The sequence below is a fragment of the Furipterus horrens genome, unplaced genomic scaffold (assembly GCF_987537825.1).
Source record: "Furipterus horrens unplaced genomic scaffold, mFurHor1.1.pri manual_scaffold_8, whole genome shotgun sequence".
Classification (NCBI taxonomy): Eukaryota; Metazoa; Chordata; class Mammalia; order Chiroptera; family Furipteridae; genus Furipterus; species Furipterus horrens.
This window is the reverse complement of record NW_028327178.1, coordinates 109,931,419-109,959,225: the sequence shown is the minus strand read 5'-3', so window position 1 is coordinate 109,959,225 and position 27,807 is coordinate 109,931,419. Positions and strand designations below refer to the sequence as shown.

Genomic DNA, 27,807 nt, shown 5'->3' with positions numbered 1-27,807 from the left:
TGCAGGAGGGTGTGGGAGCAGGACGCACACACACAGGCCTCCGCGCACGAGACGAAGGAGCCCGGCCCGGCCGAGGCCCGTGTGGGCCCAGCTCCGCCCCACGCCGTCTTTGCCCGTCCGAGCCAGGGGGCAGGCCTGCCTCTCCAGCCCTGCGAGCCCACGTCACCGGTGGGTGGTGCGGCGTCCGGAGCTCGGGGACACCCTCTGAAGTGCCCACAGCCGCAAGCTGGTGGGGACCCTGCTTGGCCGGCTGAGTCCCGAGCCGGTGCTGCCCCCGGGGCCACCTGCCTCCCGCTGAGCTGTGAGGCCACATGAGTCGCCTTCCATGTGGCCACCTGCCCGCATCACTGGGGTGCGCCACCCCAGTACTTCCCAGGACGGGGCGGGGTGCGCCGCCCACAACCAGGCATTTATTGGCCTGGAAGGCACAGGACGTGGGAACATGGCAGGGAGCCGGGTCTGAGACCCAGGCTCAAGGCACCGGGGGTCCCTGCTGCCACCCCAGCTGCGCACACCAGCAGGACACCTCGCACAGGGCCAGCGCAGGATCTGGCTGGGGGTGACCTTGGCATCTGCTTTGCTGAGACGTCTTCCCCCAGGGACAACAGGACATGGATGTCCCGGGCTGGTGCCCCGGTCCCCTCTGTGACCGGCCCCCCTGGAGGGCTCGCTGTGCGGCTCTGATGTCCCTCGTGGACCAGCCGCGCCCCGGCCCCAGGCGCCCAGCTCACCTCTCGGTCCAGGCCGGCCGCCACCGTCACGATGTCCCCCGTCTCGCTGTTGATGGTGAACATGTTCTGGGACGGGCTCTGTGGGCTCTGGGTCAGGATCCGGTACCGCACCATCCCGTTGGCCGTGGTGCTGTCATCGGCGTCGTTGGCCGTGACGGTCATCACGTAGGTGCCTGGAGCGGAGAGAGCCGCTCAGGTGGAAACCACGTGCCCGCTGCCCGCACCCGCTCGCCCACGGCAGACATCGCCGGCTGACCGCAGATCCCTCCGGAGCCTGGGTGCCAGGAGCACCCTTCCTTGCACCCAGTGCTGCTGCCGGCCAGTTGTCAGAGGGCGCCGGAGCGCACACCTGCCCCACTGCCCGCAGGGAACCACCGGAGGGTCCTTCCAGAGCTCGGGGTCCTTGGAGGCCAGCTGCCCTGATGCCCTTCGTTCCCAGCTGGGGAGGACCAGCTCGGGAGAGAGGCACAAAGGGTGGGGGGCGGGCAGCGGGTCCAGGCCGAGCCAGCTCCCTCCCTCCACCGGGCCCCCAGCACCCCCCCCCCCCCCGGCGTTTGCTGAGGCTCAGCGGGTCCCACGTGAGGGCAGAGTGGCGGGAACTCAAGGGCACACAGTGAAAGTAGGGTCAGGCCCAGGCCCAGGCTGGGCATGCAGACGGCGTGTGTGTGTTACTGCACATCCTAGCCCGGGCGTGCGGACAGTGTGTGCACTGATGCACATCCTAGCCCGGGCGTGCAGACGGCGTGTGTGTATTACTGCACATCCTAGCCCGGGCGTGCAGACGGCGTGTGTGTGTTACTGCACATCCTAGCCCGGGCGTGCAGAGGGCGTGTGTGTATTACTGCACATCCTAGCCCGGGCGTGCAGATGGCATGTGTGTGTTACTGCACATCCTAGCCCGGGCGTGCAGACGGCATGTGCACTGATGCACATCCTAGCCCGGGTGTGCAGAGGGCGTGTGCACTGATGCACATCCTAGCCCGGGCGTGCGGACAGTGTGTGCACTGATGCACATCCTAGCCCGGGCGTGCGGACAGTGTGTGCACTAATGCACATCCTAGCCCAGGCATGCAGATGGCGTGTGTGTATTACTGCACATCCTAGCCCGGGCGTGCAGATGGCATGTGTGTATTACTGCACATCCTAGCCCGGGCGTGCAGATGGCATGTGCACTAATGCACATCCTAGCCCGGGCGTGCAGACGGCGTGTGCACTGATGCACATCCTAGCTCAGGCGTGCAGACAGCATGTGCACTGATGCACATCCTAGCCCGGGCGTGCAGAGGGCGTGTGCACTAATGCACATCCTAGCTCGGGCATGCAGAGGGCGTGTGCACTGATGCACATCCTAGCTCGGGCGTGCAGAGGGCGTGTGCACTGATGCACATCCTAGCTCAGGCGTGCAGATGGCATGTGCACTAATGCACATCCTAGCCCGGGCGTGCAGACGGCGTGTGTGTATTACTGCACATCCCAGTCTGCTATGCAGATGATGTGTAATAAGCTCTGAGGAAGGCAGATGGGGAACAGACTTAAAAGAGACTTTAGAGGGGATGCTGTGCATGTGGGATGCAGAGAGTCGGGGGGTGAATTTGGGGTACACACGGGGCGAGTGAGCAGCCCACGCCCCCCTAGTCAGCGCCTCGGCTTCCCCGTGCACGCACTAGGACCGCGGTGTGCAGGGGGCCAGGGCACACTGCTGTCTGAGAGTCCCTGCAGGCCCTTTGGTGTCCTCTCTTCCTGCTTTGGGAGGCCCTGGTGGCGCTGGGAGGGGTGGCCCGGTGGGCGGGACCCCAATCTTCTGAGCTGTTATTCCTCCTGCCGAAAACTTGCATGTTGGACGTGAGGGGCGGACCTTCCATTCTGGGGTTATTGCTTATTAACGAAGCACTCATCAAATACTGATCAGGGGTCTGAGTCTCTGCTGGCTTTTTGGTTAAAAATAATTGAGTCCGTGAGATTGGAAGTAACAATACCCTCATTCAGCGCTTCCTGCCGGGTGCGTGCGGCCCCCTCTCAGGCCTGGCCCCCTGCAGTCCCTCCCCCACAGCAGAGGCCCGAGTCTGCTCACGTTGGTTCCTCATTACGCCGAGATGGTAATGACTTTGAACTAGTGCCACACAGAGCTCCTCCAGCTCGCCCTCTGCCAGGCGATGGATGGGGGCGGGGAGGAGAGTGGGGGGGAGGGGTTCTGAGCACGTGGAGACCCCAGTTCTCTGGGCCTCAGCTGCGTCACGAGCTGCTTGACAAGAAATTCCTGTTTCCAACACAGGCCCGTGGGTGGCAAACCAGATCAGGGTTCCTGCGAGGAGGCACCCCCAGAGCTGTGAAATCCGGGGCCCTGAGTCAGATTCCGTGGCTGCTGAGAGCAAGTTCTGGAGAGAGTGTGCGTGGGTCCCCGTGGCTCGGCCTCTCGCCCAGGGTGGGTGGTGCGTGGGCGTCTCCTGCTCTCTGGCCCAGCCCGCGGGTCGGTGCGCCGCCTGCGGCCCCTCCTCGGGGTGGAGGACTCAACTCCCGTGGGGCAACAAGACCCGCCCTTCAGTTTCGGGCTCATCACAAAATCGTGTTCGCTCTGGGCTTCCACCTTCTTGACTAAACTCAGAAACTAGGTTTTTAAAACCGAATGACATACTTTTTGATAATCCTCTGGTTGCAAAACTAAAACATACTCCTGGTAACCAGGGCGTGCTCCCTGGAAACCTATGGGTCCTCAGCCACCGATGACCCTGCCCCCGACACGCCTCTGGGCGGCGCCTGGTCTCCCGTCTTTCCACCCAGAGGCCTCTGCCTTTCCCGCTGTGGAAAACCAACTTCCTTATCGACCAATAAAATAAAGGGAAGACGCTTTCCACTGGGCAAACCCATGCCCAGGAATTCCGTAGAAAGACCAAGTCATGCCCCGGCGGTGCCCACGCGGATGTGGCTCCTGCTGGCAAAGGCTGATGTCTCACCACGGATTTACCGAACAGCTACCATGCGCTGACCTGAATGTGCCCAAACCCCGTGCCGGACAGGCCCCGGTGTGGCCGGGCAGGGTCTATGCACCTGCTCCAGCTCTGGTGGCGCTCTGATCCCTGCGCTCATCTGGTGGCTGCATCGCCCCCGCTGTCACCGCCGTCCTCACAGGGCGCCCCCAGTGTCTGGGCCCCACCCCCCTTCGTACAAGGAAAGACCCAGTCACAGTGCACAAGTGCCCCACCCCCCCGTCTCCCCGCCCATCGTGGCCTCATCTTAACCCCTTCCATCTGCAAAGACTCAGTTTCCAAACAAGGCCCCATTCTGAGGGTCCGGGCGCACGTGATTTGGGGCCTCCATTCCGCCCCCACCAGTGGTGAGGCTGAGGCTGGGGTGGGCAGTGAACCAGAACATCTGGGCTCAGACCTGTCCCACCAACAGCAGCTCCGTGGTCTCGGGGGACTCTGGAGGGGGCCTGGGTGCAGGGTCCGCGCAGGATCCAGGCTCTGTCACCCCCAGCGCCTGGCCACTCCTGGTGTCTCCTCAGCGGAGGAGGGACGCTGCTGCTGGGTGTCGCTCTACTAACCACGCGGACAGGAGGGGGCGGGGGCTGGGTGGGCCCCTGGAGGGGTTCACGTGTGCATGGCCAGGCGCCTTAAAGGACTCATTTCACCAGCCTCGAATTGCAATTTAATTTGAAAACGAATTCAGCTCCATAATTGGCTTTCGGATCAAATCACTGAGGCTAAAGATGTAAATTCTTAATATTCAGATGACTTTCAAGTATCGGCCATCTGCGCGCCGGCCCGCAGCGTTCCTCTCGCGAGTGCGCGGCCGGTGTGGAACGAAATAAAGGAACGGGCCGCTAATGGAATGATCGACTTAAGCCCGAGCCCCGGGTTCTGTAGAGGAAGGTCCTTTGACTTCACTCGCTGCTGTGGGTTTCTCCGCTATTTAGTATTTCAAAGTGACATTAATTTCAGAATTTCTAATACAGGCCCTCACACAATGATGAGGGACGAGGGGAGCAGGAATTCCACTTAGAGCCTTTTAAGAAAGACTGGAGACGTCTGTTCTTGGGAAGCTGGAGAGACCAGTTTGGGCTGCCGGGTGGGGGTGGGGGAGACAGCGATCCGGGTTCCCAGGGGAGCAGGGCTGGCCCCGCTGGCCGGGTCATGAGGACCAGCCCTGAGGCCCGTCCTAGCCCCGGGAGCTCACTTTCTGGGCAGCGTGGCGGGGAGGGCGTGACTCAGGGACACGGCGGACGCAGCCTGCCCGGTGCCGGTGCTGCAGTTCCGCTGCGGGCCTGGCAGACGCCTGCCTCCCTCCGCACAGGAGCGGACCCTCCTGGAGGCCTCTCGGAGCTGATGGCGGAGCAGCACCAGGCGTGCGCCAGGTGCCTCTCAGGGTCAGGAGCCCGTGTCCCGTGTGCTCTCTCTGCCTGGCTGGGTGGGGGGGCGGTGGCAGCTTTGACAGCACAGTGACTGAGAAAGGACGGAGTGACGCACTGACAAAGGACTTCAAGGGCGGGGTCCTGCTGGGGAGAGCGGCAGGCGGATGCCTCTGCCGGAGCCCAGGGTGAGCTGCCGGAGGAATCGGAGTGGGCGGCGCAGAGACGTGGGAGCAGGCGGGCTGCGGGCTACCCCTCCCAGTGGCCAGGGACCGTGGCTTCTCCGTCTCTGCCAGGAGCCCCCCAGGTGCCAGTCGTGAGCACGGGCTTAGTGTTCACCTGACAGTAAAGCCTTTTGAAGCGGTGATGGAGCTCAGTGAGAACCGCTCTTCAGGAGCCACTGAGTCAGGCGGAAGCCCAAACAGCGTTCTGCTGCGGAGGCTGAGGCCGGGGCAGTGAGGAGGAAGCGGGCGACCGGTCCGTCCAGAGCAGAAGGCGTGGCTGTGCGCGCAGGAAAGGGAACCCGGTGATGCTGATTAGAAACCATGCTTTCAATTTTCAGCCCGTCCACTCAGTATGCGTTTTCTTGTTATCTTTGCAAAGGTGTTTGGGATACAGTGTTGCCCCGGCTCCGTTCAAGGGTGTTCTGCCGTTTCAACACCCACAGGTGTGAGGCCTGAGCTGTGCGCGGCGCTGCATCTGGGACGGCAGCTCCGGCTCCACTTTCAAGGGGCCCATTTATAACGTGTTCACCCGGGCACACAGATTCCTTGGTTCCCGAAGCGGACGACGGGCTCCTGGAGGTGAGGTTCGTCCTCTTTCTTCCCGGAGAAAAGCGCTCTCGCACGCAGCACGTGCTTTTCCTGGGGAGACGGCCCGGGCTGCATCCTGCCCTTCTCTCCGCCTCTTCCTGCCTGGGGGGGTGGGGGTGAGGGGTGATGCTCGGGGGTGCAGCAGCCGGCCTGTGACCACGTGGCGAGACACGAGGGCACGCAAACACCCTGCGGCGAGCTGTCCGCCCGCCCCCACCGCACAAGCTGGCTTCTCTGGGACTCGTGGGCAGTGCAGTCCTGACACAGACGGGGCACGAGGCTCGTCAGCCCCACGGTTAGAGCCGTGACTCGGGAGCCGGGTTGTCTGGGCTAAAACCTTGTCTCTACCGGCGATGAGCCGTGCGTCTGCGCTCACCTGCCCCGCCCCTCGGTTCTCTGAGCGCACGGGGTGCAGGAGTAGCAGGGAAGACGCAGGGAGGCCTCGGAACGGCGCCGGGCCCCTGCACCGCCCGGCAGGTGCCAGCGGTTCTGTCTGCGATGATGCGCGGTGACGACTTCAGCGGAAGGTGCTGCGGGCCCGGCCCTTGGCGCAGAGCCGGGGGACACCTTCTCGAGGGGGCGGGACCCCCCTCCAGCCGGAGTCTGGCGCTCAGGAGGGCGAGCAGACAGGGCCCTTGTGCCCCCAAGCTTCAGCTCAGGGCCTCAGCAGCTAGTTTTAATCTGTCTCCGCTCTTATCCAAGAGAGCGTGTTCAAAGGAGCCTCAGGGGGCCCTTTAAAGATGGGCCGCACACCGGAGGCCGCGTGGGCCGCAGAGAGGCAGGCCCAGAGGGCGGGGGTGGGGCGGCTGCCCCTGGCAAAGACACTGGCCCTGGGCGCGGTGCCGCCCGCTGGGCCTCAGCGCTGGCCTCGCGGGGCTCAGGGTCCACCCTGATGACAGGCCAGCGCAGGACCAGCCGGGGGCCAGTGGGCTCCGGGCGTCTGAGGGGGAGAAGCCAGCTTGACCCGCGGTGACACCTCAGAGTGGGGTCCCTGCCCTGTGTCTGCGTGGTCCCTTGACAGTTTCTGCTGTTTCTTCCGAGGCTGGCCGGGGCAAGCCCGTGACTGTCATTTACATGGAGAGGGAAGAGACGGGGACACTGTTTCCAGGTCCTGGAGCTTCCTGCCTCCAGAGGCCACGCGTGCTCTGTTTGGATGGCGTCCCCCTGTCCCCTGGCGGCGTGAGTGAGGACGTCAGGCTGGGGCCAAGGCAGCACTGTGCAAAGAGGGGGCATCACGTTCCCCTCTGAGGGCAAGTCTGGGACCGGAGACAGACTCTGGGGTCCCCCACGGGCTCCGAATATCAGTCACATTTAGTCCCAACACCGTCCCGGAAGGGCACAGGGGTGAGCGGGAGAAGAGAGCGCCTCCTGGGAGGGACACCAGCCCCCGGCCCAGCCAGGCTGCGGCCGGCCCTGCAAAGGGCACCGGGGGGCCCAGTGACAGGGTCCACCCCCTGTCCAGGCTCCCGGCTTCTCCGATTTCTGGGGACAGACACACAGACACAGCAATTTGCTGCCCCTGTTACTCTAATCAGTGAAGCCAGAAACACTGTGGGGAAGCCTCGCTCTGTCGGTTTGTTTTAAAGTAAGACAAGGGGGCTTTGATTTCTGATAAAAAATCCAGGCACCCTTCTGGGGTGTCCTGGGTCTCGAGGAGAGAGGCCGTGCCACGCCTGCTCACAGGACCCCCCCCCAGCCCAACACCCGCCCACCCCCAGCTCCCTGAAGAGGGGCTGCCTGCAGCCTCGGCCGTTTCTTTGACTGTTTGCAGCTAATTTTCCCGCCAACCGCCCGCCCCTGCCCCTGCAGGGACTGCGGGGACCGGCCATCCAAGTTCTGGCAGAAATAATGTCACATCCTGTTCCCTTCGCTGACACTGGGCTGGCCCTCCCCACTCAGTCCTGAGACAACCAACCAGACACAACTCACCTTGTTGAGATGACGGCCCCGGAGACAGAGCTATGACAACCGCCCCCAGCAGCAGAGTGATGGCCCACGGCCGTCCTTGCTGCCCCCGCTGCGGGCGCTGGAAGGCGGGCGGGGAGGCCGGCCTGGGCCCCCTGCTCTGCTGGCTCCCGCCTCAGCCTGCCCAGCCCCGCAGGCTGGAGCCCTGACCCCTCCTGGGACCGGCGCTCCCTGGACAGCAAAGTCCCGATCAGCGGGGGACACAGGTTTACTGTGATTATGTCCCAGGTGCCACACGGGGCCCATGTACATGAGAAAATGGCGTGTGGTTTGAACTTCAAATGAAACCCGGGGTCCTTTACGGCAGGGGCTGCTTCTGGCAGAGCCACAGAGGCCTCACCCGTGACACTTGGCCCAGCTCCCTCGTCCAACCCAAGCCGGACATTTGTCCCAAGGACAGTCCACCCCTCCCCACCAGGAGGCAGCAGTGCAGGGCTGTGCTGCCTGCAGAAATCCCGGGCCCCACCTGCAGAGAGTCTGCATCAGCGGGTCTGGGGGGCCAGATCCTGCATTTGTCACCTGCCCCCAGGTGATGCAGCCGGTCCCGGGGCCCCGGTTCCCGCATCGGCTGGGGGTGCCGACCCCCATCCGCACCGCGGGGTCTGGGGTGCTCACGTCACCTCTGTGGTCTCCTCTTTGCTTAGGGGAGCGGGAAGGGCCTGCCCTGCCCCAGCCCCCCTCCCAGCTCACGCTCTGGCCCCGGCCCTGCTCTGCATCCTGATCCTTCAACACGTCGCCCGGCCTACATGTCCCCTCTGCGAGGGGACCCTGACCCACAGGGTTCCCGCCTGAGCCGCACCCTCATCGCGGCGCCTCTGGGCACTGGATTCGGCTCGTGTCCCGTCCGTGTCCCCGTCGGGGCCGTGGGACCCGCTGCCCAGCACAGCGCCTGCACGCAGTGGGCGCTTGTGAACGCCCGCTCAGTGGATGTGCGCGGCCCGCCGGCCCGGGGTCCCCGGCGCCTCACCTGGCCGGGATCCCTCATCCACGGAGCCGTTGTAGACCTGGTTGAGGAACTCGGGCCGGTTGTCGTTCATGTCGATGACATAGATGTACAGGTCGATGGGGTTCTCCACCTTGTTGCCGTTCATGTCCACGGCGTGGGCGCGGAGCTGCAAGGGGATGCGCGGGGGTCAGGGCCAGCGCCCCCTCCGGGGACCCGCCTGATTGCCCGCCTCGGGGAGCAGTGACAGCGAGCTCTCGTGGATGGAACAGCTCTGGGCCCCCAGGGACATGATGGGGGGAGTGCGTGGGCTTGGGACGCGTCATGGAGCTTCTCGGAGCCTCCGTTCTCTGCCCTGTGCACATGGGGGAGGTCGTAACGTGCCTGACGCCAGTACCCACCGGGACCCCCGGGCCTGCTCAGACCAGTCCCTGCGCCACTGACACCCAAGGTCACGTCCACCTGCGGCGGCCACAGGAAAGCCATTGGGGCCAACCTGGGCTTCACTCCTGTTCCCCAGAGGCTGGGCCGGGGCAGACCCAGACCCTGGGGTTCCTGAACTTGGACGGGGCTGAGGTTACCTCGGGGTCCCCCATGAGTCCACCCTGTTAGTCTTTCACGCCCGGGCTTATTTGTTCTTGTAGCACCGTGAGGAACACGGAGTGGCAGTCCCCCACTTTGTGGGGAAGAGGCTCCACAGAACTCACATGGGACCATCTTCAAGGTATAAAGCAAAGATGTCCTGAACTTGAGCTGGCGGGGCCTGGGTGGGCTGCTTGCCCCTTGATTTTGCACTTTTTAATTAATTTATTCCCTCTCTCATTCCTCATTCATTCATTCACTCGATTCCTTTTCATCCAGGTCCTACGTGTCATTACTGCTCAGAGACACAAACGTGCCTGGACCTGGGAGGAGGGGGTTCCTCCCCAAGAGGAAGACGGACACTTCAGAGGAGGAGAAGCCAGATGTAACCTGGGTACAGGGTGGGGGCAGGAAGTTGGGGCCAGGCCAGGCAGGCTTCTTGGAGGAGGTGGCATTTGAAACCTGATGAAGGGGCGGCCAGCAGGTGGGCTGAGCCCAGGGCCCCTTTTCAGGGAGTCGCTGGGAAGTGCAGCATTGACTTTGGTGTGAATGTCTGAGGAGAAGGTTAGCCAGAAACTCTGAAAGTAAGTCTCGGGCTCAAGGTTTCCATAAAGTATTTAAAATAAAATCAAGAAGGAGGCCTTTTCCTTCAGTGTGGGTTCTCTCAGGAACTGCCTTGCAGTCAGCAGGCGCAGGGGCTGAGCCGTCCCTGAACAGGCTGAGTGGCAGCTCCACACGGGTGAGACCTGCTGTGTCCCGGGCCGTGTGCACGTGGTGCTGCCACGGAATGGGGTCAAGTGCAAGATCACGGGTCCACCTGGCCCCGAGTGAGGAACCTGGGTGCGGAACCAGCACCGTGGGCGCTAAGCGGCCTTCTTTCCAGCGACTCGGCCCGAGCTCAGCTGTGTGTCCCCCGCACAGTGAGGACCGGGTGGAGGCACTCACGTGGTAGGAGGCCCGCTCCTCGCGGTCCATGGGCCGGGTGACGTACATCCGGCCGGACATGGAGTCGATGCTGAAGACCTCCATGGGGGGCTGGTCAGCGCCCACGCCCGTGACGCTGTACCGGATGGGGATGTCGTTGTCTTTGTCTGACCGAATCTGGAGGAGGGGAGAGGGGAGAGGAAGTCAGCCAGCAGCGGGGCGGGGCCACGCGTCCTGTCACAGGTACCGGTCCTTCTTTCCTGCACACCTGGGGCTTCAGCCAGCGCTTCACCCACGGTGCCTGCCCCCAGAGGGGCAGCCAGGGCTCGGGCTTTGCTGGGAGCCGCCCAGGCAGCAGGGAGAGACAGGACACCATGCCCAGGTGAAAGGCTCTGCAGGGAGCAGGACACGCAGCAGGGACAGGCGACTCCTGGGCAGAGAGTGGAAGTGACGTGAGGCTCCTAACACCCCTCGAACCTCAGGGAAGACGATGGACAGAAAACCGCAGCCTCTGCAGAGTCCTGAGGGGAAAAACGGTCGGGACCCCACACACTTATGCCCCTGAGCTTTCCTCCGCGCAGGAAGGCAGTGGACGAATTTGGACGTGCGAAGACTACGAAAGCGTCCTGTCTTCTTGCTCCCGGGACAGAGGCCCCGGAAGGTGTGAGGAGCCAGCCCCTGAGAGGTGGCCCGCTTGGCGGCCCCAGGAATGGGCCCTGACGGAAGTGACGCGGGGCCAGCGTTTAGACACAGACATTTGACTCTGAGATGGTCACCGTGGTTACCGAGCTAAACACCAACATCCGTATCATTTTTACAGGAACCGTATCTTGTTGGAAAAAACGATTTAGTAACAGTGATCTGGGTCCCAGACACCAGGAGAGGGGGCAAAGGCTGAGGACTGTCAGGGAAACGTCAGGAGCAGAAAGGGGCGCACTCAGGGGTGGGGTGGGTGATGCCCACGCAGCACGCCCCTGCTGACCAGGTGCTCAGGTGAGCAGGAGTCTTTGGGGAACACAAAGGACCCCCGTGGGAGGAAGAAGATGCACGTCTTTGGTTTAGAGGGAGCCGCGTCATGGACGCTGTGAGTGGGGACACCAGGAAGCTGCAGAGATTTGGAAGGCACCCCCGGCACTGACTGGGAGATGCCTTCAGAAAATATAACGTCAGTCCTGGCCGGCGGCTTGGTTGGTTGAGCGCTGTCTGCGCACCAAGGGGTTTCGGGTTTGATCCCTGGTCGGGGTGTTTATGGGAGGCAACCAACTGATGTTTCTCTCTCTCTCCCTCTCTCTACAGAACCAGTAAGTATATCCTCGGTGAGGATGGGGGTGGGGGGAAGAAAATACAACTTTAAATCAAAGCCCAGGGGACCATGATCACCTTTTAGAATAAAACAGACCACAATGAAAACCTCAGAAAAATTCCACAAAGCGAAATCAAGCAGGACCTCTTATTGGAATATTGTAACTCAAACTTAATGCTCCCACTTAAAGACGTTAAGAAGACTTGAAAACATTCTGAAACAACCGTGGGGTTAAGTAGAAATCAAAATGGCACTTAGAGGCTATTAAAAACGGTAACGACAATGAGCCTGTCCCGTGGGGACACCCGAGGAATCCGGCCAGAGGCTGAGTCCCGGTGAACCCGCCCCTTCAGACGTCCGACCATTACAAGGGAATTACAGCGAGTGCCTGGAGCGCCGTGCCAGGGAAGGACAGGTGTCATCAAGCCGCACGCAGAGAGCACGGCCACCCACAAGGGCCGGTGCCGAGATGCCCGCATCTGGGAACAGGAAGTGGAGGAATAGAAACAGATTCAAGAGCTGCACTCGGGGGGAGAAGATCCTCAAGAAAACAGACGTGCCTTTGCAAACTTAGGAGAAAAAAATGAAGAGTTTTCTTTTCTTCTTCTTTTTAAAAAATCCTGACCCAAGGATACGTTTATGGATTTGGGAGAGAGGGAGAGAGACACCGATGTGAGAGAGAGAGGCTGATCGGCTGCCCTTGCTCCCGCCCAGACTCGGGGTGGGCCCTGCGGCCTCCAAGCACATGAGCCCGCTGACCAGGGCAGGAGTTCTGTTACCACGTTATTCTTTCTACCTGTTGGTAACTCAGCTGGGACTCTTAATAAAACTGATTTTTTTGAGAAAATACAGAATTTTGAACTTGAAGAAGCAGCAACCTTGCCGAGACCACTGTGGCTTCAGGGGATCCCTCTGAGGGGCGCTCCGGGCTCCGGGGCGTCCCTAAGTCGCCTGAAAGTTTTCGGGAGCAGAGCGCTGGGGAGGGAGGCACCCACCTGGTCTCCCGTGTCCTCCCAGACGCCGAGACGCAAGGTCAGACACGTGCGAGCCAGCCCCCCGTGTGGACGTGGGCGCGGCGGCCAACACGGATGCAGCAGGTGGGGCTCAGCAGTCGACCATGAGACCCTCGGACCCTCGGACCCTCGTCACAGGCGCCGTGGCCGCCCGAGAGTCCTGACTAGGGGCGCCGGCAGGGCAGCTGCAAAGGAGCCTGGGTGGTCATCTCTGCTCTTGCTGCCCGTGTGCAAATAACTGCCCAAGTCAGTGAGGCCAGACCTCCTTTTTGCAAACAGACCAGTGTCACCATGGTTACCTTTGGCCGAAACGAGGACGATCGAGAGAGAAGCGATATGTTTTGGTAGAAAGTGACCACAGCCGGTGTCCGCTGTCTCACTGACAGCGCCAGGCGTCCCAGGACAAGGCTCTGGCCTGCTTTTCCTCCCACGCCCTCTGCTGCCCCGCAGGTAGCGTCCTTCAGGCAGAACAGCCGCCCGGACCAGCCCCGGCCAGGCGGCCCGGTGGGGGGGACGCAGGCCAAGGACCACCAAGCACACGTGGTTGCCCGGGACCTGGCCGTGTTCCCGGAGCCGGGGCGGGCCCAGTGCACAGAACGGTGGCCCTCCGTGGCCGGGGTCCTTCTCCTGTCCCCCCGGGGAGAGTTCACAGCCAGATGTGCCCTCCAGGGCGATGGGGCGAGGGCCGGCCCGTCTGGATCAGAGGGAGGGGCCGCTCCTCGCCGCCTGGACCGGGAGTGACCCTCGCCGCCTGGAGAGTGGCTTAAAATTAGACACCAAACCCCGTGAGGGGAGGAGGGAATTGAGCGATTAATTACAATCGCCAGTCACAGCTCACTGCTCATGGGAGGCCAGGCTGCCTTCCGGGGGTGCAGAGGGTCTAGAAAGCCCAGCGAGTTTGGGGGTTCCTTGGCCCGGGGATCACGAGCAGGACACTCGGAGCAGAGCCGGCCCTCAGACGCCGCCGGCCAGCTTGAGCTGGAAGGAGGGGGCATGTGAGCCGGGGGCCTGGGTCCCCCGCCCGGCAGCAGACAGACGACTCCCGGAGCAGCTTCCCCTCCATTCTCTGGGCCAGACGGCCCGTCTTTCACAGGGAAATTTAATTATAATCCTGCTGAAAAGAGCCCACCACATATTAAAGAGATTTTATTTTTCGCAGAGAAATCTCAGTACGTCCTGCCCACCCGGCTGCATTGGCTTCATCAGCGACCCCTCCTGAGACCCGGCGGGCCCCCCGCTCGCCGCTCTCCCCCCAGCACTCCCCGTTAGGAAGAGGTACACGCCGTGCAGATGAATTCCCCAGACCAGGGCCGGGCCGCGTCCCCCGCAGCCGCGTCCGGGGACCGAGGCCAGCCCCCGGCGGCAAACCGCAGGCCGTGAATAAAGGGGGCAGACGGGCGTTTCTGTCGTCCGCCTCCCGTTCACGCCGCCGCCGAGAATCATGCTCCGCATTTGTTATGAAAGGACGCGGCAGATGGTGAAAGGTTAGTTTAGAGGGACGTCTACATTAAAGTGACTGATGCTGGCGGCGGCGCCGGTCACCGGGGACGTCGGCGCGCAAGGCCGCCCTCGTCCTTGCAGCTGTGGGGTGAACTGAAGGATTCCAGCAGAATCCCCCCGAGGAGGAGTGTTTGCCCAATTTCCAATGAACTTGAAACTGGAGAAAAGTCACTGTGTGAGCTTTTGCATCGCAGACGTCTTAGAGATTTATCCCCAGGCTCTGATGGGGACAGTGATGGGGGGACTGCGCTGTCCAGACCCAGCCGACCGAGAGGACGGGCGGCGGGAGGCCGTGCGCCTGCCCTGGCTCCCCGGGCACTGCAGCCTCGCCTTCCTCAGCCCGCCCCGCATGCATGTGCGGCTGTGTGCTGGCCCCCAGCTGCGGGGACACAGCCCTGCCCCCGCGGCCCGCAGGCCAGAATCAGAGGGGTCTACAGCAGTGGTGCCTGCATGATCGCAGAGCGGGGTGAGGGGTGTAGGGGAAGGGACAGGGTCAGAGAGAGACCCCAGGGAAGGATGTAGGGGTCCCATCGAGAAAGTCAGGGTCCAGCGGAGTGTGTGGTTCTGTCCACTGCTGTGCACGGTTCCTGGACATGCTCATACACACAGGCACACACACGCACATATGTGTGCACACATGCACATGACTGGCTGCCTCAGAAGGAGACGAGACGGTCGCTCTGCAGCTGGACGGGTCTCCCCACCATCGCTGAGGTCTTCCTTGACCCCCGTGCTAGCATTTCATTTCTACTTTTTAAAAGATTTTTGTGTATTTATTATTTCTATGGAGCGGGGAAGGGAGGGAGGCTAAGGACTCGCATACTTCTATCCCCAGCTCTCCCTTGGCTCTTGAGCGTCTCTTTACGGGGCCTGAAGACGCTTGTCCGTCTGGGGTTTTATGAAACCCGTTCCCTCCACGGTGATGCTCAGCCTTCGGTCACTTTCAGTCGGGTTCCTGTAATGAGCAGAAAACCCCGGAAGGTGAAAGGCAGAGGCATCTGTTGTATCACACGGGCGCTAGGACACGCTATCATCTGCAGTTCTGTGAGTTTTATAAATCATGGGAAAGTCCTCCGAGTCACATGAATGCTAATGAGGCTGTGATCTGTTCTTGTGAACCGGGCCGGGGGTGGGTGGGGGTGGGGCCGAGAGGGGATCAGGTGCTTCTTGGGAACGCCCTTCAGGTTGTGCCAAGCAAATGAGGACAGGCAGCTCCTGGATTGTGGGTGCGGGACACAGAAGACGTCACTCTGGCCGTGGGGACGGCCGAAGGCGCTGCAGGGGCTGTTGCTGGCTCTCCCGGTGACTCCTCTGGGTGGCGGATCATCGTTCCCCTGTTGTGAGTGGTCTTGGGGACACAGGCGGGCAATAGACACCTTGCGCACCCCCCCCCAGCCAGCGGGCAGGCCCGTGGTCACGCGGGGACCATCGGCTTCTCTCTTTCAGATGTGGATCTTGAGTCAAGAGTGAATCAGGGGACAGTCAGGCTGTCCCCTCCAGTGCCGGCCGTCTCCCTGCCAGCCGCGTCCCGAGCCCCGGGGACACCAGCGGGCCAGCCTTCGCCTCCAGCCCGTGAGCAGCCTGAGGGTCCTGGTAGCCCTGTCCGCTCAGAGTGGCTGGACTGGTCTCCCGTCCCAGTGCGTCACGCCTCCGCCCGACCCGGGGGTCTCGTGAGGAGCCCTTAACATGCTCCAGGCAGGTCCTGGGGTGCGATGTCACGTAGGCCCAGCTTTCTGCCGCAGCCTCCCCGACGGAGGCCCAGCTGACCTCTCGGTCCCAGGGTGGGGCGGGCGGTTTCCTACAAGCCACACTCCAGATGGGGCTCCTCGTGCGAGGGGCTCACTGGGCAGGGCCCCTGGGGACGGGGCCGGAGGCAGGAGGCAGTGGCTGAAGCCTCCTCCCGGGAAGGGGGACCAGGTGTGTGACGTGCCCCGGAGAGGGGAGAGCCTGCGGGTGAGGAAGCCGGCTCCCGGGGGCCCACCCAGGGGTGCTCCCAGCCCCTCCCACTCGGGCGAGGGCACCTTCTGCCCAGCTGGGAGTGAGGGGCGGGACCGAGCTGCAGAGGACGGTGGGCTGGCCCCCCAATAACGGTCTTCACGGCCTTTTCATTGGCAGCTTTTCCCTGCTCTTTGTTTGCTGACGGCCCTCCTTCTGTCCCCCCGCGGACAGCGTGCTCAGGAGGGCGGCCCCAGCGGACCCAGCCCCTAGGGGGCCGCGGAGCGTGATGGTCTCCTCGGGACAGAGCGATGGGGCACGCATGGCCTGGGCGGGGCCGCCGCTCCCAGGGAGCTGCTTGCACTTGACAGTGAACATGGGCTTGGGCGGCGCAGCCCCCAAGCGGGGCAGCTGTTCCTTCCGCAGGCGCGGCGAGGACGCTGCCTGTCTGTCAGGGAGCCCCCGACAGAGCCGAGGCCACGGCGTCGGAGGGACGGGGGACAGGACAGGACAGCTGTGGGCAGAGCGCGCACCGTCCGGGCGGGCCTGTGGTTGTCAGCCCTGGGCCTCCAGACGAAGAGTCGCCAGTCCCGTCAGAAGTCCGGCTCCGTTAAGATGAATGGGTGTCCCCTGCCTGTCTCCGAAGGCGCTGCCCGCCCCGGCTCTGGCTGCCGTGCCCGCTGGCTGGGGATAAGGGTCGCCCAGCCAGGGTCCAGCCCTTGGGGAGCACAGGGAGCACAGGGCAGGTGGGCGATGGAGGCTGCGGCAGCCGGACCCCCGGGGCTCGGGGAGAGGCCGGGCCAGGGCCCGCTTCCTCCGCGGTCCGGTCAGCGGCTCGCCCTGGGAAGGGAGGGCCCCCAGGGACACAGGCCAGGGTGCTCACTGGCTCTCCAGCTCTCGATCACCTTCCCTTGTTTGATTGTCCTTGTCTGACACGGGGTCCTTGCTGACCCGGCAGGGTTGTCGTCGGGACAGAGACGCCGCTGCTGCCCTGTGTGGCGTCCGGCTGGGGCCCAGCGCTGAGGGCCGAGGGCCGACCTCGCCCGGTACACGGGAGCCGAGGCCTGTGGGAGCTGGGGGCCGAGTCCTGAGCTGGGGCTCCGAGGGTTGGGGGGTGTGTTCCCCACACGCAGGAAGGGAGCGGTCAGCAGTCACTCACACAGGGGACAGCGCGCGGCCATCGCAGGGACTCGGGAAGGTGGATTTTAGGCAAACTCCACCCACAGACACGTCCCACAGGAGCTGAGAGGAGCTGGTCTCTAGCAAGTGTGAGACGCTCTTCCCAAGGGGTCTTCCCGCCCGGCCTTGGGGCCTTCAGGTCTCAGCTCACAGCTGCCTCCTCAAGCGCGCCCCCCACCCCCGCCTGCCTGCCTCGGAGGGCCTCTGCCCAGTTGCATCTCTTAAAGTCATCTTGAAACACTCCTTGCAGCCTGGAGGGTGTGTGGCTGTTTATCGCTGCTTCCCCTCCACTGCCTGCCTAGCCCTGCGTGGGCCCCAGCACCATGGAGAGCTCCCCGGCGCTGCCAGTCCCCTGGGGCCCCACTGTGTGGAACAGAAGCAGGAGCCTTGATGCCCTTCCCCTCCTTCCTCCCGGCACTTAGGGGCTGCCTGCTCTGCCCTAGGCCCTGAGCACTTCAACAACCCAAGAGAGGGGTGTAAGCCCACTTCCCACGAAGAGCCTGAGGCTCAGGGAGGCGGAGCCCAGGTGCAAATACAGAACCAGCAGCTACAACCCTCTCTCTGCTCAGTCTGCGCTCGAGAATGGTCTCAAAGATTGGGAAGCACCAAGGCCTGGTCTGGGGAATACAAGAGGGCTTCCTGGAGGAGGCAGAGCTGAGTGGGGAGGAGTCTCCTTGGTGCCATCCCTTGAGCACTGACATCTCCATCCAAAAGCAAAGTCACCCCGTGTTCGCACACATTCTTAAGGAGCAGAGGCCAACACGCTGGTAGCTTGGGAGTGGGGCCCCAAAATTGGGGGACGTCATTTGTCCCAAGGCTTCTGCGTGTCTCCCTCTTGGGCCTCAGATCCCTGCGGAAGCTGCATGGGACAGAGCTGCCATCTCAGGCTCTGGAGGACCCCAGGGCTTTCTCCCCCCACCGGGACCTGCTGCTGCAGACATCCGGTGGGAAATTATAATGAAAACAGAAAACAAGCCAGCGTGTTTAACTGTGGCAAACAAAATAATGGTCCTCAGAGGTTTGCACGCCTCCACCAATTTCTTTTCTACCCTAAAGACACCATCTTTTCCAATCTTCCAAGAAAACACACCCCTTTTACAGTTCAGAAAGCTGCCCCCCCTATGGCTTTACTGCAGAGTATTTATCGACTGAGCCATGCTTTGGCCCAAAATCTACTGAGCAGAGAGTAGCGTGTCTTGTTTTCTGAAGGCTTTACGTGGACAGGCAACATCGGTGTGTTGCGTGCATTCAATCTTACGCTGCCAGGTATCGAAGCAGACACCACGATTTAGCAGCTCGGCCGGGTACGAAGCACACGCACTCACGCTGAAGACACTGTGTCGACAGGGGCAGACTTGGGCTCGAGGTGCCGACAGTTCTGGGTCGGACCCCCGTCCTGCCGCTCGGCAGCGTACCTCTCGACATGCTGGGCTTCCCTCCCAGACGCCTCGTCTGAAGCGGATGACGGTACCTACTGCGTCAGACTTGACGAGAGGATGAAGACAAAGGCATTTCTAATTTAGAAGGCTCAGAGAAGAAAGCGGTACGGTGGCTGCAAATCCCTCCTGCTCTACTGTCATTGTCATTATCACTGTCACACCACCATCATCACCCTCATCATCACCCTCCTCATCATCACCATCACCCTCATCACCATTATCACTGCCATCAGCACTGCCATTGTCATGGTATGAGGGGCTCATCTCCAAAAACTGGAGATCAAGACACACAGTAAATGTGTCACCTGACTGTGCTGAAGACATTAATGAACCCCAAAGGGGGACACACGTGAGAATCTTTGTGGGACAACAGAAAAGGGCATCTGACTATTTCCACAGCTTGAGACTTTGCATTTCTTAAGAAGGATCCCAGACGCTGTGCCTGATGTCACAGGTGGCAGCTGTGTAACTGCCCTGGGGCGAATTGGGACTTTCTTTCTTTGGTACCTTGAGGCCAGCGTGTTTGCATCTGGGGGAGCCCGCGGGTCCAGAGGAGGGCCTCCCCAGGGGCGCGGTGGTGAGCTCGGCCAGATGGACGGGGGTGATGAACAGATGCGCACGTGGCCTGCCCACTTTGATGAGAGTCTCACCCGAGGGACAAAGAGCTACGGGAAAGTGTCCCTGGTGGAGGGGGCCATGGGGGTGGGGATCCAGGGTGGGCTGCTCATCCAGGGACACCTGCCAGGCGACTGGGGTAAGCCCCCTCGCCTTGCTGGGCTTTGAGCTCCTTCGTACAGTGAGGTTTGGACTGAATAATCTCCTGTGCTTATGATAGAAAAGGCAAATTCAGGGAAAAAGAACTGGATGCATCTCAGCGGCAGGTGCATGTTTCTGAGGCAGGAAGTGTAACGTCTGCTCTCTTTCTCCCGTTGTCCAAGTGACAGTGTCATTCGGGGCAGTGTTCACACGGTGCGCCTGGGCTTTAACTTGGCCGGTCCTGCTGTAGCCCATCCTGCGTCCTGGAGAAGACTCCCGGGGGGGAGGGGCCAGCAGGCAGGGTCGCAGCCGGGCAGGGAGGCCGGGGGCTGGGCTTCTGAGTTGGGGCGCGTCCAGGTCTCCCTGACTCTGCGTGCCCGCCTCCTGCCTCAAGGAGGGCAGAGATGTGACGGTCCAGCAGACCTTGGGTTGGGAGGTCTTGGGGTGCAGCTGCATTGAGCTTGGATCCGTGCCAGGGACCCCCGCCTGGCCTCTCAGCCTCTGCGCAGGGCGTTGTGCCGACGCGGGAGACCACGCGGATGCAGTGGCTGTGGCTCTGGGAGGGGTTGAGCGGGATGAAGCTGACAGATGGGGCTTGGTTCTGACGGGGCCGCCTGCTTCCCTACAGCAGCGGCGGACGACCCGGTGGTCCCATGAATGGTACCCCCCCCCCCCCCAGGCTCTGTTTGCCCCACCGTCTTCATAAGAATGTAGATTTTTTGGCTCCTCTTGAGAAAGTGGCTCTCTGGGAGAGAAGTGCATCTTTTTCTGGGGTACCTGCTTTTGTGTCCACTGCACTCCCCACCCTGCCCTATTGCCTCACACCTGGCCTGGCCCCGGGCACGTGCCGTTGCACCAGGAAGCCCCACTCCTCGGCTCCCAGTTATCCACTCAGGTTCAGTTCTCACAGTTTAGCCCCAGATGGGTGGCGGTTGATGGGAGGGGTGCTGCAAGATCTGGTCAGACTGTCCCGGCGCCAGCCTGGGGTGGCTAGAACTGTCACCGTTTCCTGGCGATCACAAACCTGCCACCATTTTCGCTCTGCTCTCTCTGCAACCCTTGAATCCGGGTCCAAACTCAAGGCAAAGTTTGGAGAAACTTCAGGGCTTCCCCTGAAATCTCATGGGTGCTCACCCCAGGTGCCACCAAACCAGTGAGACATAGTTAGGGTGACCCGGCCCTCCGGAGTGAGGCAGCGAAGAGGGACGTGGGGCAGCCACTGCAGCCAGCGTCCAGGGCCGGGGACTCTGGCCCCCCCTGGAATGGTTACTTTATGTGTCAGCTTGTCTGGGCCACAGGGAGCCTGGGAGTCTGCTCCAACGTTGTTCTGGGTGTTTTGAAGGGCCGACATTTCAATCGGTGGGCTGAGCAGAGCAGACTGCTCTCCGGAAGTGGTGGGCCTCGCGTGATCAGCTGAAGACTGACTGGAACAAAGAGGCCAGCCTCCCCCGAGCACGGGGGGACGCTCCAGCACACTGCCTCTGGCCTGCACGCCTGCCACTGCCTCCCCGTGTCCCCAGCCCGCCAGCCCGCACCACAGAGTTTGGACGGGCCAGCCTCCATGACTATGGGAGCCAAGTCCTTATAATAAATCTCTTTCTCTGCGTCACACGTCCCATCGGTCTGTTTCTCTGGAGAAGTCTGGCTAACATGCCCCCTGCCCACCATGGACAGGCGGGTCGCCCAGTGCTGCCGCCTGCCGGGTGGGCTACACGTGATCTTCAACCTGCTGCCCGGAAGTCTTCTGTTCAAAGATCACGGGGTGGGGGTGTGCGTTTCCTGACGTGTCTGGGGTCTGACGGGGGCAGGCGGCCCTCATCAGTCGGGGACAGGGAGGAGGGGCAGCTGGCCCCTCTGACAAGCCCAGGGGCCTTTGGCCAGCCATGCTTGACGGAGGCAGAACTTCCCCGCCATGAACTCCATGAAGCCCGGGCACTTCACAGTGATGTCCTGGGAGGGGACACGCCCTCTGGTCCCTCCTAGAGATGCTTCCACCCACTGGCTCTCCCCTCTGCCTACCTGGGCGACTGAGGGCTGGACCCCACCAGCGCCGTATTCCTCCGCCTCAGAGGCCCTGGGGACTACAGGTGTGTCAGGGAGCTTTCCCTCCTGTATCAGGTTTTACTTTAGCACCATAATAAAAATTCTGATAAGCTAAACACGGCGGTAACTCCGCGCTATAAAAACGACGGTCTTCTCCCGTTATTGCCGTCATCTGAGGCTCAGCGGCGACGCTCACACCACGAGACGCGGTGGTTATTGTGCCGAGATGAGGGGGTGACAAAGGCTTTTACTACATGAGTGATTTTTCTAGGCATCAAGATGCTTTTTATGCTGTTCCCGCGTAAGACACACATAATTCACCGGCGCATTAGAGTGCCGTCCTGAGCGTTTGAAGGCACAGCCGCTGCAAAGAAGTAAATTATTAATGAGAGGGTGTCTAAAATTAAAACCGCAGAGCCCCACCTTTGTCCCCGAAGGAAGAAATAAAATATCTAGCCACTCTCGGAGCCCAAGGAAGGGACCTGCCGCGGAGTCTCCCTGCGTGCGCATGGGCGCGGGGGCACGGCCCCTCCTGTAGTCCCGCCTCCTCCCCTGCGTCCCAATGTCAGTCGTTTGCTGTCCCAGCCTCCCTGGCGCCTTGTGGTGACCTGGGACCAGGCTCTAAAGGCCGAGCCATCGGGAGAGGCTGTGGGGGATCCTGGGTAGTTTAGGTTTCCCGACAACAGGTGTGGGAAGCAGCGGACAAGAAGGCAGGCGGCCTGGCAGCCCTCTTGCAACCAAGAGGACACACGGCCAACAGCTAAGGTGACGAAGCCAGGAAATAACGGGGTGGAGTCCTTGAGGGCGTCCCTGAGCTAGTGAGCCGTCACCAGCGGCTTCTTCACTTCTCATAACACGAAATAAAGACCGAGTGCCCGAGGCCACTGCAGGCTGGACGCTCTGTTCCTTGTAAGGAAAGCAGCCCCAGGGGGGCAGAGAGGAGCAGGGGGTTCTTGCCACGAGGCAGACGCCTCTCAACGGGAAAGCAGGGCTGGCGGGCCGGCCGCAGGGCCCGCTTCTGGGATGAACAAAGGTCTGAGACGCGGTATCCCCAGACCCAGAGCTCTGCGGGGTGACCGCCCTCCCTGGCAGCTGTGGCCTTGCCGGGCCACGTGTCACCTGGCCCGGGCGTGCTTTCTAACCCACTGCCGCCTACAGTGACACGCAGACCCAACATTCGGTCCAGGATATCCAAGTGGCTGTATCGTGGTGTGGGGCCTCTCTCCGTCCTTGCCTGCCGCCCCCGCCCCTGCCCGGCGCACTTCCGTGTGGACCAGCCAGCTCCCCGCTGGAGATGCGCCCAGGCCAGGATCCCCACCTCCTTGGCACGCTCGCCCGAGGCAGCGCCGGCCCAGCTCGGTGCCCCCAGCACGGATCCCAGCCAGGCCCGTGGGCCCCTCCACTCCCAGCTCTCTGGCCCCCCTCTCAACACGAGACATCTTCCAGCCGGTTTGTCCCACTGTGCCCTTTGAACTCGAAGAGTCGCAATTCCTCAGCTTGTCTGTCCTCCTGTTTATTTTCCCCGAGGCTACTTTGTCATTGCTCCATGGCCCATGGCTGCTGGGCTCCCAGACGGCAGGAACTGCCACACCTCACGGGGGACGAGGGACTGTGGCCTCCCTGGCCAGGAGCAGAGGAGCAGACGGGGAAGGGAGCTTTCTGGGCACAGGGGATTGGGCTGGAACAGCCTCAGACTCAGTCACCCTGTTTGTCTGGACGCCCCGGTACCAGCTGCTAGGAGCAAGCCCGCAGCTCCGACGGTGAGTCCCCCCCAGACCCCGGCTGCGCATGGCCAGGCTGGCCCTTTCTGTGGGTCTGGAATATGGAGACCGTGAACTTGGCAGTGCCCACTCTTTCTCCCCGACTCTTCCCCACGGCGGCTTCCCTGCACAAGCTACTTCCCAGCCTGGCCGATCCCACCAGGTGCCCCCCTCCCGGCAGCGCTTCGGTGGGGGCGGGCGGGGGTGTTTTCACGGCCCTGGAGCCCGTATGTCAGAAGCAAACGAGGCGATTCCACCTCATCTCCTGTGGCGGTTCCTAGGCAATCCCGTTGTAAGAGGGCTTCTCGGTAGTGACAAAAAGGCTCCCAAAAGTACGGTTCCGGGTTTGGGAGCCCACGGCCTCTCCATGCCCAGCACTGGGGTCCCCTGGAGCACAAGGCGCTAAACCTCATCCTGGGGCCAAGGGTCACTGCCCGCCTCACCTGGCCTCATGGGGCGCCGAGCACACGCGTGTCCCTGACGGTGGGCACCCCGCACAGCTGCCTCTGGAAGGAGGGAGACCCCACCTTCATTTGTGCCCCAGAAATTAAACCCTGGGTTTCAATCAGTTTCGGCTCATCCGCAGCGTTAGGTGTGAGGGGCTGATTTTGATGGTCCCCCGAACCCCCCAGCGTGTTTCCCCTACGTGGCCACTTTTGCGTTGCGGGCCGCGTAAGGGCGGCCTCGGGTCTCCCCGCCGGCGCCGTTTCCGGCCTCGCTGTCTGGCAGCCCCCGAGGCGGGGGTTGCAGGACTTGTCGTCTGTCAGATACCAGCTCCCGGAATGAAAGGCCCGGCTCCTGGCAGCCCTGCCTTCTTCCCCTCCGTCTGGAACCAGTTCCCACCGTTGCCCCAGACAACCTCTCAAGTCAACGAAGTCTGAATTTTTATGAGACGAGAGCTAAGAAAGGCTCCCTCCTCTTTAAAAGCTTGATTCTATCCTCTATCCTCCTTTATCCTTGACTCTGAATCTTGCCAGAAGCCAAGCCTAATCCACCCGCGACCGAGCCTGTGGATTTTCAAAGCTGCGTTTGTCGGCACGGGAAGAAATCCTGGTGACGGGAAGACACCGGGTTCTGAGTGATAAGCAGAACGCCCACAGCCTGGGTTTGATCGAGGCCACGACAGGACCCCACGTCCGCCTCCTGCTGACTCTCCAGCCCCCGCACGGCGCTTGGCACCCACGTTGGCCCCAGAGCTGGAGGTCGGGGGCGGGGAAGGTCGTGCTGACCCTCACCGGTGCTCCCCTGCCCTCCCCTCCAGGGCAAAGAGCTCCATCCCACCCCCCAGGGGAGAAGCTCGATGACAGCGAATGTGGCCCCCTCTGTGGTGACAAGAAGCGACATCCTGGAGCTGACTAGGAGAGAGGCAGCTCAGGAGCAGGCAGGTGGCAGAGACACGCAGGGCTGGGGTGGCGGAGTGTGTGACGGTCCCGTGCCCCCACGTCCACAAGGTCACCACCCTGGAAGTGCCCCAAACTGCGTCCTTTGGGTTTTTAGGGAGGTTTCACTACACAGTCTCAGTCTCCAGACCTGTGACTTTTCACCAAGATCACTGCCACAGACATGCCCACCATCCGGGAACTTCGTCATAAGTGGAAAGACGTGTGAACAGTCAGATCAAAGACAGGCGTCAGAGGTCAAAGGCCAGAACCGAAACCCCACCTCACTTCCTCCTACTCTCCAGCGCTGTCACTTGCCAGGGACTGAGGAGGGGACCCCATTCACACAGCCTGCCTGCACTGGACGACTTGATTGCTCATCTGGGCGCCCTGCTCTGTTACACTCTGAACTGAAAAGGCAAAACCTTGACCTTAGATGCCAAAGCAAACCCACCCGTGGTCCGGGGAACAAGCCCGCCAGGCCTGGTTGGCGAGATCCGAGGGGCCCGTGCTTACCCGCACCAGCTGCTGTGGGAAGGGCCCGCGCGAGTTCTCCGGCACGTTGATGGGTGGGATGACCCAGTCCCGCTTCTGTCTCCGCAGCCCGCGGGCGTGCTGGCGCTGGGGCCACGGGTGCAGCGTGTCGCCCAGGGGCTGAGCCGGGCCCAGGGCTGGAGGCTGCCTGCCTTTCTGCGGCATCTGTCGGAAGGGGGAGAGAAGAGACAGACACGGCTGGTCAGGTTCTGCGCGGCGGGAAAGGCGTCGCTTCTGAGAATCTGGCCAAGGAAGAGCAGACGGCGTTGGGATGCGGGGCTGTGTGTCAGGGAGGACGTCAAGCAGGAGCTACACAGAGAGAGAGGTTACAGGACCGAATGGGGGAAGGAGTCACAACCAAGAAGATGTAGTTGCCTGCTTCCCCAGCAGAGTGGATCCGAGCTTTGCAAGCCTCCCACAGAGGGGAAGACGAATACGTTTCAACCTAGACCTCTTGTTTTAACAAGAGTCTGAACACATCCTACAAGCAAGCGATGAGTTTGGAACCCTTGATTTACGATCAATCTGACCAAGGGTCAACAACCTCCCTATATAAAGAGTTCTGATCAATCAATAAACACTTAGACTCTTTTTTAGAACTGGAAAAAGTCACGAACAGCAAAATGAATATAAAGGATCAATAAACTTCTATAAATGCTCCTGTCTTCCAGCAATCAAACAACGCAAATCAAAGCAGCGTGTCCTCTTCACTTGCCACCTTGACAAGATTAACCAAGCCAAACGCTCGGCCCCGGGAGCGGGCGCCGGGTTAGTCCGCAGGGGTGGCAGCCGAGTGTGTGGGGCTTGGAGGAAGCCAGCCCGAGTCTTACGTCCAGGGGCCCGTGAGGATTCATGGGACACGCGCCAAGGCCTTAATCTTGCCAAACTCCAACCACTTCCTTTTTTTTTTTTTTTTTCATTTTTAAGTATATTTTATTGATTATGCTGTTACAGTAGTTCCTGTTTTTTTCCCTTTGCTCCACTCTGCCCAGCACCCCCCTTCCCTCCAGCAATCCCATCCCCCTTAGTTCATGTCCATGGGTCGTGCATATAAGCCCTTTTGCTTCACCCTTTCCTACATTATTCTTAACCTCCCCTGTCTATTTTGTACCAACCGATTATGCTTCTTAGTCCCTGCACCATTTCCCCATTTCTCCCCCTTCCCCTCCCAGCTGATAACCCTCCCAATGATCCCCACACCTATGATTCTGTTCCTGCTCTGGTTTGCTTAGTTTGTTTTTGTTTTTTAGATTCAGTTGTTGATGGTTGTGAGTTTGTTGTCATTTTAATGTTCATAGTTTTAATCTTCTTTTCTTAATTAAGTCCCTTTGACATTTCATATAAAAATGGCTTGGTGATGATGAACTCCTTTAGCTTCACCTTGTCTGGGAAGCACTTCATCTGCCCTTCCATTCTAAACGATAGCTTTGCTGGATAGAGTAATCTTGGTTGTAGGTCCTTGCTTTTCATCACATTGAATACTGCTTGCCAGTCCCTTCTTGCCTGCAAAGTGTCTTTTGAGAAATCAGCTGATAGTCTCATAGGCACCCCTTTTGTAGGTAACTCTCTGCTTTTCTCTTGCTGCTTTTAAGATTCTCTCTTTATCTTTAACCTTTGGCATTTTAATGATGATGTGTCTTGGTGTGGTCCTCTTTGGGTCTAGCTTGTTTGGGACTCTCTGTGCTTCCTGGACTTGTATGTCTTTTTTCTTCGCCAAATTTGGGAAGATTTCCTTCATTATTTTTTCACATAAACTTTCCATTTATTGCTCTTCCTCTTCTCCTTCTGACACCCCTATGATTGAGATGTTGGCACATTTAAAGTTGTCCCAGAGGTTCCTAAGCCTCTCCTCACTTTTTTCAACTCTTGTTTCCTTATTCTGTTTTTTTCTTCCTTATGTTCCAAATCATTGATCTGTACCCTGGTCTCCTTCCCTTCACCACTGGTTTTGTGTGGATTTTCCTTCGTTTCACTTAGCATAGCCTTCACTTCTTCCCTTATGCGTTTGCCACAGTTAAGCATATCTGTCAAGCCTGTGAGCATCTTTATCACCAATGTTTTGAACTCTTCATCTGTTAGGTTGTCTATCTCCTCATCTATTAGGTTGGCTATCTCCTCGTCACTTAGTTCTCCCATTGGAACCTTGATCTGTTCCCCCTTTTGGGCCATACTTCTCTGTCTCCTCATTCTGACAGATTCCTGTGTGTGTTTGCCTCCATGTCCCAGGTAGAGCTATCACACCTGTTACACTGTAAGGGGTGGAGCCTTAGGTATTCATCAGTACAGGCGACCTGTTTCACCATGTTGTGGCACTGTATGCAGGGGAGGGGTCTGAGAGGAAACAATGCCACTTGCTTGGCACTTGCCCCTTTTCCAGGCACCTCTCCCACTTCCATATGGGACTGGTGCCTCTCTAGCTGTTGCCCTGGCCGTCGTTCCCAGAGTGGGTGGGTCTGTGGATGTTCTAGAACGTTCTAGGGGCCCTTTAAACAAGGAGACTCTGCTGAGAGATTGGCATTTTTTCCCTCTGCCCCAGGTCCCACTGGTCTGCACAGTCAAAGCAATGAGGCTTTATTTTCCCTGGCGCTGGGACCGTGAGCTGTGTGGTCTGGTCTGGTGCTGGGAGCGCTCCCCAGGTGTCCCTCCTGACTTTTTAAAACATGT

The 27,807-nt window shown here is 60.7% G+C and overlaps 1 protein-coding gene across 1 annotated transcript in view; it reads right to left on the bottom strand.

Moving 5' to 3' along the window:
- CDH4 (cadherin 4) overlaps positions 1 to 27,807 on the bottom strand; it is a 70,794-nt gene that overhangs the window by 23,983 nt on the left and 19,004 nt on the right. The window contains exons 6-9 of the mRNA XM_090285057.1: positions 25,126 to 25,308; positions 10,324 to 10,479; positions 8,821 to 8,965; positions 732 to 904 (exon numbers count right to left, since the gene is read on the bottom strand). Coding sequence (XP_090141183.1) covers positions 732 to 904; positions 8,821 to 8,965; positions 10,324 to 10,479; positions 25,126 to 25,308 — 657 coding nt within the window. The remainder of the gene's footprint in view (positions 1 to 731; positions 905 to 8,820; positions 8,966 to 10,323; positions 10,480 to 25,125; positions 25,309 to 27,807) is intronic.